General features: G+C 44.2%; 1 protein-coding gene across 6 annotated transcripts in view; it reads right to left on the reverse strand.

Annotated features, from left to right (window-relative positions):
* Window positions 1-14,939, reverse strand: part of bahcc1b (BAH domain and coiled-coil containing 1b) — a 101,467-nt gene that overhangs the window by 23,357 nt on the left and 63,171 nt on the right. For all 6 annotated transcript variants that reach the window (XM_082152305.1, XM_082152306.1, XM_082152308.1 and 3 more), the window contains 8 exons: window positions 13,837-13,959; window positions 11,759-13,753; window positions 10,848-10,962; window positions 10,541-10,731; window positions 10,194-10,352; window positions 6,723-6,919; window positions 5,833-6,187; window positions 3,217-4,005 (listed from right to left, as the gene is read on the reverse strand). In XM_082152305.1, coding sequence (XP_082008431.1) covers window positions 3,217-4,005; window positions 5,833-6,187; window positions 6,723-6,919; window positions 10,194-10,352; window positions 10,541-10,731; window positions 10,848-10,962; window positions 11,759-13,753; window positions 13,837-13,959 — 3,924 coding nt within the window. The remainder of the gene's footprint in view (window positions 1-3,216; window positions 4,006-5,832; window positions 6,188-6,722; window positions 6,920-10,193; window positions 10,353-10,540; window positions 10,732-10,847; window positions 10,963-11,758; window positions 13,754-13,836; window positions 13,960-14,939) is intronic.

The following is a 14,939-nucleotide window of genomic DNA, read 5'->3' on the forward strand; positions in this document are numbered from 1 at the left end:
TTTACCACAAAATAAAAAATAGCTTTTTATATTAAAAAATAAATCCATTAGGTCAGGCGTCTTGAGATCTTGCAATTTTTTTTATTTTATTTTTTGAATTTCTTTTAACATGAGGTTCTCATAACACAAAGTCAAAGGGATTCTTCTAGTACGTTTACAAAGAAAGATTTTTTTTCATGACAATTAAGCAAATGTTCCCCAAAGATTCTCAGTGTCACATTTTATGTTTCCCCCCATTATTCCCAATGTTGATTCTCATTATAAATGGTGTTAAAAAAATACTGTAATCATCATGGTAGTATTTCTTTAATTTATATGGATTTAATACTTTACATACTGAATAAATGCTATACAATTTCTAGTAATAATAAAATAATGCAATTCTTAGCATTACAATAATTAGGACTGGGGCAGAAAATGTTTGTCATGTCAAAATATATTGAAAAAAATCTTAATGGTTCTAAAAATAGGCTTAATTTGCTAATAAAATGCAAATACTTTGAATTTCCCATAATTTTCTAAATCTTCACTGTATACTAAATTACTACTTTAGATACTTAATTTATAAAAAATAATAAATTTAAGCATTACAGTAATGAGAATTGGATTGGAAAATGTTCTTAATCATCATGGAAAATGTTAATGTACAAATATATAACATATATAAAATAATACATTTCTATTTTTGTTTGGGGTGAAATATGACATGGACATGTTCTTGACACATTCTGTGAGATTTGCCTCAAAAGGGAGGGAGAGGAGGGAGAAATGTGAATGACACGTTGTACAGGCTTTAAAAGAATTATAGCTGCATGAAGGAAATCTCTCAGCTGAAACGCAAAGTGAGAGAGACAAGTGAACAGAAAGGAAAAAAGAATGAAATACAAGATGAGGAAGACTGGATTATGGGGGTCTGGGAGGGTCTTTGGTTTCCCACCTGGCTGAAATCATTGTGCCACTTTTAGCCCTGTGGTGGTCTTTTTGAAATCGATGCCCATCGCCCTGCCGTAATGAAACCGGTGGGGACCAGAGCCATGGAACAGCACATGGATAGAGTGATGAAATGAAAGCAAGACGTATGAGAGGGATGGAAAAGCTGAGGCCCAAAAAAGAAATGAAAATGAGAGAGGGTATAGGAGAAAAGACAGATAATGCTCTCTGAGAACATTTAGCCTAGACATCTGGGGAAGAGCGGTAACGCTGTGATATCACTAACCAATCAATAACAACTACCAACAATACTTCAAAGAACCTCTCAAAATCTATATAATTTTATCACACGTTATTTGTCCGTACATCACAATGCCCATAACACCGCAAGGAATGTTAGCGGAGCACCTGAGACGTCTGCCATAGATAAGGATGCTTGAAATCAAATCGGTAAATCACTGAAGAGTAAACCCAATCGCATATGAAATCTTTAGCTGGCGAGAGACTGGGTCCTGACAGCCCGAGCGGCCGCCTCACCTCCAGTTCTTTAATAATTCAGAGGCGGGCGTGTTTATTGATGACTTCTTCCCCACTGCAAAGAGCTTTATCATATTCTCTTATTAGTCCCTTTAGTGCAGCTTGCTTAGACAAGAATTACACAGCAGATTACATTCCTGTTTTAATACGGGCAGAAAACGCACACACACACACACATACACACAGCTAAAACGATGCACAGCGCCAAATGCGGTTAGAATTTTTTTCCTGAGCGGTGTGAGAGTTGGGGATTTCTCAGCTGCTAGAGGATGCTGGCGTAAATAAAAACATCCTTTGGCAGGGAGACCCTAAACGGTCCCTGGAAAAGCAACAAGCCTTTAAAACAGCGCTCACAACAATGGGGCCTAATTAGCCGACAAAAACGGCGGCGTCCTGAGAGGAAAAAGATCAGCTGTTTTTACTATTTCATCAACTTCGCACTGTGGGACTCGAAGAGCTGTGGGAAAGCGCAGAGGCTTTTTTCCATCTAAAATGAGGCTTATAAAAGTGATCAAACAGGTTTGAGGAGCAGGGGCAGGGGAGCCGTCCCTCAGGATGAGTGAGTGGACACAGTCCAATCCGGCGGACCCGGGGGGAACTAGCTATCATTAGAGCTGCCTTTTAAGACAGGCTAAAGCCCTTTAAAAACACGGCCCCCTCCTCACCGCTCCGTCTTAGTCTCTCCCACAGGAAGTGCTGAACCCCAAAAGACGGGGGAGCATTTGATCTGTAGGCAGGAAAAGAAGGCAGGAGTGCGAGCTAGTGCACAGTTGAGTGAGCTAGTGTGTGTGGGTTCCTATGAAAGTGGAAAGCTGGACGGTCAGCTGAGAGTTAGTGTTTGTGTGTATTTCGGTGTGTCTCTGCACCGTATTGTCGGGATGGCGGTGTGGGGGGGGCTTTGTTATCTTTCCTTCACACAAAGCCTGGAGATCTGGCTGAGCTGAAAACCCTATTTTTTGCACCTCTTTTCTGTGGGGAGAGGGAAAAAATGAAAGCCTCTGTCGTGGTCTTCCCCTGCCGCCTGTATCACAGCGCTACAAGACCACTCATGCAAATCACTGATGAGGAATTAAATTGTGTGTGATTGGGCGTGCTTTCTATTGTGATAAGAAAGAACAGAACGGCCATTTCTCTGGCTTTTTAACTACCTTTTGTAAACCTGTTGGTGCTGGAAATGTTACATATTTAATTGTTTTTCATTAAACATGCAAAGCTGTTTTTCATGTGTTCTTTTTGTTGCGTTGTTGATCTAATGCGTATTTTGTCGACACCTTCCTTTAAGAGTGAAGTTTATTGTAAAGTTCTCTTGGTTTTGCTATGGTAAATTTGAATGTTTATTTTATCTCTATTTTTGTCTTCCTTTGTGTGAATGTTAGGAAACGTGAGTTAGTGTGCATTCATTATTTTTGGTCCATAATAAACATTGTTGGTTAGACTGCACCTCGGCACCTCGTCTTTTTAACGAGTGTCTGATTAGGAGTTCGCAACACTCACAAACAGAAATTGTTTGCTTTTTGTTCTTTTATAAAATAATTTCTATAGGGTATTTTTAGGGTTTCATCTCATTTATGAACCTCGATTTTGCTAGCAAAAATCCTATAAAAAATCTTTTGCAAAAGCTGACTCCCCTGAAAATTTCACATTTTGCACACACAATGAAAACGAATTTATGAATCTACCACTGAAAAACCCAAACTGATCAACTGGTAACCTGGATATTGGGGGGCACATGTGTGTGTTCGTCCTTACCTCCATTCTCTCCCATGTTGTTGCTCTGCTGTTGGGATCGTTCCAGCTCTGCCAGTTCACTCAGTAACTCTATACCATAATTAGGGGCCACTGCATTCCCAGACACAGGTACAGGGGCCGTCATACGGGCATCTCGTGTGGCACACAGTGCTGCTGCGATGAGCAGCTCCAGGCTCCAAATGCAGCTCCCGGGATACTGATTCCCCAGGGCAGAGGGCACAGGACAGGGGGAGAAAGCTGGTGTGGGTGAGTCAGTGGGTGACGCGCACTCATCCTCAGCAACCCTCTCAGGGTCGTGCTCGGTAGGTTCCACAGACTGTGAATCCTGGGTGGTCATCATGGAAATCTGGATAGGGGCTTGTAGCTCCTCATCTTGCTTCTTGTTGTCTTCAGCTGCTGCTGGACTCTCCATTTCACTAGTCTGGCTATTGGGGATCATGGTTGTCCGGTCCGAATGGGAGTCCGCTACTGTAGAGTCAGTAACGGGGCAAAGGGAAGTTTGTGAGAGAGTGGCATCCACCTGTCCTTCATCCACCTGTCTGTCCGTCACTTCACCCTCCTCCGCTACATCCTCTACTTCCTGGGACATTCTAGTAGGAGAGCCAACACCAGTGTGGCAAACAGGCTCCTCCTCTTTCGGAGAAAGGGGGTGGGGCTGAGGTGCAGGTTCTGCAGGTTCCGCTTGCTCCGCCTCCAAGTCGGCATGCTCAGCCAATTGGACTTCTTGAGGGGAGGGGCCACCCTTGTAACCCATGGCGATGGCGGGGTAAGTGTAGCCAGGAGGGAGATCTGCAAGAAAAAATGGGAATAAAACTGATTGAGTGTTTCCATAAACACTGATGTTAGTTTGGGCTCCTCAACCTTGTTTGAAGTCACTCTATTACAAGCATAAAGATTTAACTGCTCCTGAAACACACTTCAGCGCACAGCGAACCAGCAACCCATTACCATTCATTTGTAATACACATCACAATATGACCTTGTCAGTTAAGGGGCACGGCCCCCTGCCGCTGAAGTGCAGAGAGGGGTGATATATATGCTGTATACAGAAGCATTAGCGACAGTGTGTACCATTCGTTGCGTTTATCTAGTATAACTCACACACATAATGGAGCCGGCGCCATAAAGGCTATGGCGCAGGCATGAGCGAATTTTCCATGAATATTGAATTATGTTCAAGTTGTTATGGATGTAGTGTGTGCGAGAGAAAGAAAGAGTGCACAGAGGAATGTTTGTGTATAAATTAGTCTTTAAGTGAGAGTGTGTATTCGTCTCGTCCGCCACGTGAGTGAAAACGATTGTGCAGGGAATGCTGTGTGCATGAAAAAGTGAGAGTGTGTGTGTGTGTGTGTGTGTCTCTATATGAGATCTGCAGCATAGCCGGGTATATTGATGACAGCATGGTGTCTGGGTGTGATTGCACAGCCAGCCCTGTCACCTCAGCGCTGTGTTATTGATGGTATCCATCCGCCAGATGAATGCGTATCCCTCCGCCAGCCAGCACTCAAGGACCTCTGAAGGATAAGAGAGACCCTGTCTGCTGTCTCACTGACCTCCCTACTGTTTTCTGTCTATCTCACTCATACCTACCCTGTACGGCTAGCTGCTCTCCATGGAGTCTATGCTTTCTTGCACATACCAATGTGTCAGAAATGGATACAATGGTGCAAAGACACAAACACAAAGTGAAAAGTCAGCGCTTATACTTCCATTCATATTAACAGGCAGATTGTCTCCAGTAATCAAAGGGTAACAAGTCCTTCAAAGGCTCTGTGTATCTTATCTGCGGCGAAATATCTCTCTTCTCTTGATCGTCCCTGTGGTCACGGTCTATTTTTTCTACTTCCATCTCTTCTCTTCTTTTTATCCTTCTCTCCTTCACTCTCTCTCCCCCAGGGGTTTGTGGAGCCAGGCGCAATGGCAAGACCCTAACCTTGAGAATGAAATGAAATGTTCCAGTCTCTTTCCTCTAGTTGCTGTGTTTTTTTCTGACTCAAATATGAGGGCATTGGGATAGGAAGTGAATTTGAAAAAACACGACTTTGGCTTTTTTTCTATGCTTTATTCCGTTTACCCCTTTTTTTCAGACTGGATTATTATTTCTGTGTGATTTCTTTATTTTGGAAAATATAACTTGTACCTTGGAAAAGCTATTTCTTATAGCTATGGCAATTAGAAATAAAGGGGGGTCTCTTGATCATTTGTCTATTATAATTGGCTTAAATCAGCCAATAGTATATTATGATACCAATGATATCAGCAAACATAAACAGAGGCTCAACCGTACTTGCTTGACACGCGAGAAAAAAACTCATTGGTTGCTGTGTAACACACGAGAATGAGCCTCATTGGTTCTTACTAGCTAACTTTCCAGCATCTGCCTTTAAGTAAACAAGTTGTGCAAACATTATGAGACCTAATTAATATTAATGAGCCAAGATTACAAGGTATGAGTCCTCCTCCCACTTTTCATATTATTACTACACCCCTGCCACTTATGTTCACAATAGCACCCATCTACAGGTAAACCCATACAATGCATGTTTGTTTCTGTAAGTACACTGAATAAACGTCCTATTGAAATAACAGACATGAATGCTGCCATTTTCCACTTACCAGGCTCCAGCGACTGAGGGTAGTCCTGTGGCGGCTGGCCCTCACCCCTCTTGTCCTGGGACTCGGCGGGTTTTGGCAGGTGGTGGGGGGTGGTGTGGGGGCTGAGTGAAGGGGAACAAGGGGCGGCCACAGCCGGGCTGGGTTCAGGGCAGGGCGTGCAGGGCGTACTCTTGAGATGGGACCGCGGGGCGGGTGAGCGACAACAGGGCGAAAGACGAGAGGCGCAGCCCCCTGGGGACGAGGAGGAGGGGGGAGGTTTAGCGGAGGCTCCAACGGAGAAAGGCTTCGTGTGCTTAGGCGTGCGGAGCTCAGACGATCCCTCAACCAGATCGATGGGGGGATCCTCAGGTTTCCTCTGCAGAAACAGAGGAATTACAAACAGGTTTCAGAGACTGTATAGCACAGCACTACAGCAACATTATTTCCAGTTTTATCACAACTGAAATGCATTTATAGTGGAAAGGGGATGCTGACATAGAGCTAGATATGATTCAGTCACCTCAGGTTTCTTGCATAACGACACGCACCAGGGACGCAGTACAATGGGTGCTAATGATCCACTGTTCACTTGCATTCTGCTCTGCTTCTTTGTACAAAAGCAGCCAGATAAAAGCCTGAATCCTGCCCTGTTCCTGAGAAGAATCCCACTCTTTCAAAACTTCCAACATTTAAATGCACTTTGAAAATGAAAGCTGGCCGTTCTTTGGCTATAACTGCTATGAATTTCTGAGAGCAGGAATGACAGACTTTTCATAACCTCGGGCGCCCTGGGTAGGCCTGCTGAAATACCCGGGGCTTCAGTAGAGAAATAGCTGTTGGGAAATCACCTTGAGTGGTACGAGGAAACGTGGCTACCCATATGTATGTGTGCTGTCTCCTTCATGTGTTACCTGTGAGTGACTGTGTCTGTGCACCAACTCCATTGCCTGTGCCGCTCGGTGCTGCTGGTGCTGATGTTGCTGCAGCGCATAGAGTTCCTGTTGCCGTAGAAACTGGGTGCGGGAATAGACAGCGGGATGCTGCATGTGTGAGGCGGGCCCTCGGGCTCCGTAAACAGGGGGCCACAGTCCCTGCTGCTCCATTACATCTACAGAGAGTGAGAGAGAGAAAGAGAAAGGAATGAGAAAAGAATGAACAAAGGTTTTTCTTTTTGCCTCAAGGCAAGTCTCAGTTATCGCTCTGAAGGCCTATTGATTTACGGCTATAAGATTCCACTCCTTTTCCGTCCCTCTTTTCTTCTACTCTATTTTTTTCTTTCCAAAAGTCATCCTCCGTCCCCAGGGAAAAAATGGAACACACTCAATCCGTGGGCAGAGAGAGAATGCAAACGGCTTCCTTTTTACATTGTCTGTCCCTTGCGCTCACCGTTAGCCTGGCCATACCACAGCGGATTAACGCAAAACGACGGTCACCAGCGAGCGCACCAGCCACACTTGCCTGATCTCTGGCTATCGCATGCCGCAGTGCCAGTCAAGACGATTCAGCGCTGCTGTCTCAAACTGTCACATGAATGTGGCTCCTCTGACAAGACCTTCCTGACAGCCTGCTGAGAGCGGGCAAGAAGGGTCTACTCCAAAATGGCTCACTCATTCACAAAAGCTTGGGTTGGGTTATTATGCCTGTAATGAGGGTTAGGTGAATGGTGTTGGCCTTAAAAAGGAGCACAGATGTTATATCCAGAGACAAACTCTTGAGGAAAGGAGACAGACATGGAAGCGTTAAGGTCACCCGTTGTCTCGGCCTCACAAGGCAGCACCCACTGGCCACCTGATGCATACAAAATGCAAAAACAACAAGTGCTATCTAAAATAGCCAAATAACTAAATAACTGACGCTAAATAACTGGAAATAACTGGAAACAAAGTTGTGTTAACAAGATACTGGGTTGATACAATCAGCAGGGATGAAATAAATCACTGGATTCGGTCAAGTTTGCTAGGTTAGTGAATCGAATCTAGGAGCTTAATATCAAGTTAAAGGGATAGTTCGCCCAAAAATGAAAATTATGTCATTTACTCACCAGAATACTTTCTTCCAAACCGGTATTACTGTCTTTCGTGGAACAATACAATAAAAAAAATTTTGAGCATGAGGAAAGGATGCCAGATTTAACATTTTTGTATGAATTATACCTTTAACTAGACAAGCTGAAATGTGGACCAGACTTAATGCTACAAAGTCAAAGTCTGCCTACATGTGACTAGGCATTTCACAGATGCACTTTTGTGCTGTTTAATCGCTAAGCGAACAGGAAATTTGAAAGGAGTTGGTCATTTCTGAAACAAGCTGATCAGATAGGAAGGACGGAGGAAGGGGGAGAGTGAGGGAGAGAGTGTAGAGGGATGAAGCGCAGCTGTGCAAAGCACTTAGTCTCAGCCTTGAGCCTCAGCCCACAGAAATTTCAACACAATATGTTTTTCTTTCAGCCATTCGGTTTTGCATGCTGCATATTCTCCGCCCCTCCTTCCTTGATGTATGGCAAGGACCTTTGTTTGGGAAAGATTACTGGGACAGGGTTATGTTTCCCTAGGGAGGGATCCAATGGATGCACTTCCCTTCTTTGTTGCGGAAAGGGGAGTGTGACGCTAAGGAGCAGAGAGCTAATTAAATTTCACAGCCAGTGTGGGGAGGAGGAATGCCGAACAGAGGCGCACAACACAGGACAGCAGAGCACAGCACAATACAGCGAAAAGCCACGAAATGATGCGGCGCATAGCAAGGCACAGGATAAATAGGCCGAAAAGACATACAGAGATGCACAACAAATCAAAGCACAATGCCAGAACTGTGTAGACACGATAGCACAGCCAAATACAGCATGGCATGACAAAGCACAGTGCAATACAGTGTAAAACCATTAAAGACATGCTAAGTATACCATATTCTAACCAGAGAATGACACAAACTGCTGGCATGAGCTGATCCTAAATATTGCATTGGTTTAAAGTAACTCACTGTTCAGGTAGAGTAGGGATGCGTTGTTATTAAAATTCTATCTGATACCGATAGGCCAATAATTATTTTCAAGTTATCTCTGTTAACCAATAAATCAGTCATTTTAAATGCTACAAGTGAACTTAGGATATTAAGTATTATAACATACAGTATGAATAATTAATATTCATTCTGAGATTTGCTGAAGATTACATTTAACAGTGTTATTAAATTATTAGTGCTTTTAAAGGTAAACTTTGTAAAAGTGAGCATTAGATGATGGCAAAGGAAGTCTAAAGGTAAACAAATAGAAGCAAGCAAAATTAAATATTTGATATTGACCAATACCAATAACATTTTTTAAATAATGTTGGCCAAAAACTGATATATATACTTAGTATATAGTAGTAAAATGATATTTCGCTGTGCAAAAATGAACAAAACATTTTGATCCCTAAATTGTTATTTTTCCCTGTACCCCTCGCTTTCTTAGATTCCACACATTGACACAAAGGAGACAAACTCCTAAAAGCCCACCTGGGCCAGTTCTGCTGCCATGCGAACAACGTATTCATACAAATTTAATCTAAACCAACAGACCCTGAAACGTACACCCACACAGTGACTTTAGATCTCCATTTCTCTCACTCGCACACGCTTATCTATGCATACGCCCCCCTTCCCCCCCCCACACACACTCAAAGTCAAATACGCAAGCTATCTACTTGAAATGATAATTTGTTTAAACAGTTTGAATAATTCCACTTTGCGCATTCAGAGTGTGCATTAGGGCCGCTTGTGAAACTGTTCCCATTAAGTCCATACTACAATGTGCTGTAAATGCCTGCTTGGCTTAGTGAAGCGTTTCACAATAATGATTACAGAATGATACAGGGGCAGAAGGGGATGAGATGGAACTGTGCAGAGGGGGAAGGGACATGAGACCCAAGGGGAAGGCATTCAGTGTAGAATTCTGGAACAAAACAAGTGGACAGACTGATAAGGATTAAATTGCTACAACTGTCTTGCTGTTAAAGGAAAAGTTCACCCAAACAAGAAATTTGTTTATTTCTAGTTATTAATTGATCATTGGATGAAGGAAAAGCTGTGTGATGATTCTTCAAAAATCAGCTTTTGTGTTCCACGGAAAAAAGTCAGTCACACGGGCTTGGAACAAGATGAGAGTCATTTTTGGGTCATTTATCTATTTAAGGACTATTCACAAGTCTAAAGTGGTTTATGCATAAATAAAAAAAAAACTGCACAAACAATTACAAATATTTTAGCTTTTCTTCATTTGCATGGTCTTTGAATATATGTGGAACTGAATAACCTCCATACACTTTATATTCTAGCCTACTGGCATTGTTGCTAGAAAAGCGCAATTCCTGGGATAATTAAAATATCAGTAATTTTGGGAAATTTACCAAGGTGATGAGTGGCAGGGTGGGCTGCTGGCTCGGTAGGCAATACCACTAGGGCGGCGGAGGGGTCCTGAGGCAGGGGCAAGACTGGCTGCAAGGGGCTGGGCATGGTTGCAGAGAAGCCTGGGGTCAAGTTCTGGTGCAATGCTGCATGACTGAGACCTGAACAGACATGGAAAACTGCTTAATGATGAAAGATTTTGGCTTAAGTTTCAATACTAATGGGTAATTCATTGATTATTTAGTAGGGTAAAACTAATTAAACAACACATGCATAAATTCAACAAGACTATGAAGTATATTGTAATATAATATCATCAAAACAGTAAAAACAGATGGCAATTGCTCACCATAAGAGTGACCCATCCAGAGGGAGGGACTTCCTGTCCGAGGCATCCAGTGATGATGGGCGGGGTGGGCGTGAGCAGATGGCTCAGTGCCTAATTGGCTACCGCCTGGCACAATAAGGTGTGAGGTCAAATCTCCATGGCAACTACTGGAGGGGTGGATCCTGGCAAACTCAACTCTGTCTTTGTTTTCCCTGAGGAGAGGCCATCAAAATGGCACAATGTTACTCTCTTAGACAGGAAAACTACACTGTAGCATGCTGACTCTGCAGGTTGATCTTTGGAAACATCATATGACCAAAAGCCATACCTGAGGAGGAGTTCTCGCTCTCTGTCGAATGGAGGCAGTCCAAGCTGTTCCTCACAGATTCTCTTCCTGTCTTCATCCATCTCCCGCTCCAGCGAGTACATTGGGCGTCCAACACCTAGCACAGAACAGTTCAGCACCATAATCTGAACACCCACCACTGATCAAAAAGTCTTAGTGGCTGTGTCTGAAATCAAAGGCAACAACCAGCCTAGCTGCCCAGTTAGTAACTGACTCAAAGAAACATTTAAAACTGATTTAAAATCACCTTCCGACGCACCATAATGTGATATATACCATTATGTACATTTTAAAACTAATTTTCCTTTAATAATTTATTTAGTAATTTCACTTGTTCAGACAACATTTATATTCTTTCAATCAAATACCAAACCAGAGATACAGGATAGTGGGATATCACAGGCACCAAAAAGTACATTTATTGCATTCATGTCTTGCTGTCTCTTTATACTGTGTATAAAAGTAGCATTTTCAGATATCAGACACAGCCAAGGTGTTGCAACTGGGTAATAGCTATTCAGCATTTTTAACAGGTGGCTGCTAATTGTCATCCTACATTTGTATGATCTTGGCATGTGTTTATAAGAGAATATTGTACACTGTGTCCCAATGAAGATTTAAGAGCAATTTGAAAACAATTCACCGTAACACCTAAAAAACACAATCTGGCAAGGTTACACCTACAAAATATCATGGGATGACAAGTAGTTTGGATTAACAACCAAAACATCTTATTTTTTACCATTCCTTTAATCTCAAGATGTTTTTTTTTTGTTGCATGAGAAGTTCACAAAAGTTCATCAAGCACATCCAGTAAACTGAAAAATGATATATAGCTTGTTAGAACAAACACTTGTACACACACACCAGACCTCCTGTTGAGAGTCGCTTACCCTTCATGCTGGGCATCACTCTGCTATGGTGGCTGTGGGTGGGATGCCCGTCTGGCAGGCGGCACAGGGGCTCTCTCTGCCTGGCAACGGCCACTGCTATCCCTACAGGGGGCTGTCGCACCTCTCCCTCCCCCTGAGCTTCCCCTGAGTCCTTGCCCGCCCGCTCCAAACGCGCGTTCTCCCCAGATGATGAGGCTCTCCTGGGGGGCAGGGTCTGATTCGCCTCCTGTAGAGCACTGCTTGCTCCGCTCCCACTTTTGTCGCTTCTCTCGCTCCTCTCCCCAGTTACTGCCCCCTGCTTGATGCAGCCCAGGCCACCAAACGGGCTCTTCTGAGAGAACAGCAGTGGTTGCTGGCTGCTGTACTTCATTAGACTACTCATGGCATTGCTTTCAGGTCCCTGGTGGCCCAGTGTGGCCTCCTGCGGGGCGGTTAGAGGGGGAAGAGGCCCTTGGTCCCCACGTGAAGTCTGGGAAGCAGCACCCAGAGAGTTGTAAGCCTTGTGCGGTTCTTCATCCAGGCGAGTCGGGTGTCCTTGCACCTCCCAGGACGGTTGATTGCCGGTCTGTTGCCCGCTGTGTCCCTGTGACTTGGACTCCAAGTCCATCTTCCTCTTGTCTTGTGCGCTGTTGCTATGCTCCAACTCTGGACCCTGTCCACCAGTGCTAGCCTTGTTACTGTGCTGCTGATGACGTATCCGTGCAACTCTCTGACTGTTCCTCTGAAGAGTACACTCAATCTCTGTTGCACCTTTACCTTCGGACGAAGCCCTGTTCGACGGACCTGAGTGGGTACAGTCCCGGAAAGGTGGAGTGCTGGCATAAATGCTACTCTTCGCTTGATGGCCACCCTTCGTCCCCTGTGGCAGAGAGGGACGGAAGGCATCAGATTCCTCAGTGCTGTCCAAACTACATGAACGAGCCGAGTGGGGATGCCTATTCTGACTGTGCTGAACCTCGTTTGTGCGTGAATGGGGGCCCGGGGGCCAGTCTGGGCTCTTGTCTGCTTTGCCATATGTGTGTTGCTGCTGGGAAGATTTTCTTTGGCAGCTACTCGGAGGAGGCAGTAGGGTAGCTGCTCGACTTCCACTGCTACTCCTCTCAGGAGTTTTCATTTCTTTCCCTGCACCACCCCCGACCATCCCACCTCCCACACCTCGACAGTGAGGGTTTCCTAGCTGGAATGGTCCACTGGTTTTGTCTCTCAGTGGCCCCACAGAGGGCACAAACGTAGGCCCTGTCACCTCAGAGTCCCTGCCAAGGCTCTTTTCTTGAGCAGTGGGCATGGTTAATGGAGCAGGGGGTGGTGGGCAGAAGAGATCTGGGTGGGGATGATGAGGATGATGATGGTGCGGATGACTTGGGTGTAGCCAGGATGCTCCGACGGCAGACCCTAGGCCCAGGTGAGGGTGCATGGAGTAGGGCACTGGGTGGGCATGGCCCAACATGGCACTTTGGCGAAGACAGTCTGAGGGCTGCTCACTAATTCGCATCTCTCCACTGACTCCCTCCTTGCAACAATGACCATCTCCACTGGTCTGCCGGCCAGTCCCCAGACCTGAGGCCCCCGGCCCCACACAACTGGGCAGGGAGCCCCTGGTTGTGGCCCCTGGATCAGAGCCATTCTGGGTCTTGGTGCTAAGCAGGCAGGAACTAAGTGTCTTGGGATCATCTTTGTGCCGAAAATTTTCTTCTAGGCCATGGGGGTGGTGTTGTGGATGATGCTGGTGGTGGTGGTGAAGGGTGGGAGGACCGTGATGATGACGATCCTGCTTGGACTCTTGTTTACTTTTTTCTTTCTCTTTCCCTCCGGGTGCTACTCTTCGCTCTGCTACACCTGTCTCTTTGGAGCTCTTCTGGGATGCTGTGCTCCCAAGTTCCCGCTCACGACTGCAGGAGTCCAAAGGGTGGGCGAGAGCGGTCCTAGATAATGATGGGAGGCTGTGATTGGTGGAGAGAAGGTGGGGCTGCGACGGGAGGCTTCGTAGATAGAAATCTTAGGAAAGAAAGAAATTTAGAGAAATACTTTTACATAAACTGTTTACTGTTGCTTGACAGGAGAAATTTAACCTCACTCACCTTTCTGAGTGTCATAGAAACGGTGCTGTCCATAGAGTACGCTGCTGTTGCCATGGTGATCGAGGGGGCTCATGGACAGGAAGGTGGGGGCTAGACTCCCTGAAAAGCGGGGATACCCTGGGGCTGAGAGAGAAAGGAGAGAGGGGAGAGAACATTGTCAGGATAAACAAATGTAACAAAAGAGAGTGACAGTTTTGGCCTTTTGCTGTGGTTGGACACAGGTTCATGAAGCCCTACAGCATGGTACAACCTTTCCCAGAATCCCCTGCACAAACAAGTTCAGTTCTTTACTCGACATTTATGAGTAGCTCATCTAAACAAGAGCTTTTAGAACTTCAGTTTACAATTATTTAAAATTACAGACTTTTAAAAATAATCGTAATCTTTATTTTCAAAAAGTTTTTAAATATATTTTTCAAAGTAAAAAGTACTTTTTACAAATTTCATGAATTATTAATACATAAATATCAAGTTTTTGGGGAGTCGCACCCCCTGATATTTTACAATCTGAACTATGAACATTTTTTAATTCAGAAATAAAAAGACACTCATCATAAAAGAGGTGTATTCAAGTAGTTGCATTTATGAATTGCATTTTTTTTATTATTCTTGAATAAACTAATAGACAATACAAAAATAGCATCCTATTATTGACTCAATAACCAATAATAATATCATCAGAAAGCTTTGCCATATATATATATATATATATATATATATATATATATATATATATATATATATATATATATATATATATATATATATACACACACACACACATATTTATAAAGAGAGACACATTCACAGACACAAACCAATACAACATGCTCTTTTAACAGCTATGCACACACGTCCTACTGGTTCAAAGAGAGGTAAATGGCCGCTCAGCTTGACTCTAGTCTCTGACTCCAATCTTCAAGGACACTGAACTGTTTCCTGAGATAGTGAAGGCTACAGTGGGGTGTATTTATGTGTAAACTAAGCACATGGCTGAAACCCAACCACAGACCAGTAGAGGTCAATGGCCAGGCACACAAGGGTCACATGCTTAAGCCGCCCACAACACAGAGCTATTATAGGCCATCTGTGGTGTGTGTGTG

The sequence above is a fragment of the Leuciscus leuciscus genome (genome assembly GCF_965113295.1).
Source record: "Leuciscus leuciscus genome assembly, chromosome: 21".
NCBI classification, from domain to species: Eukaryota; Metazoa; Chordata; class Actinopteri; order Cypriniformes; family Leuciscidae; genus Leuciscus; species Leuciscus leuciscus.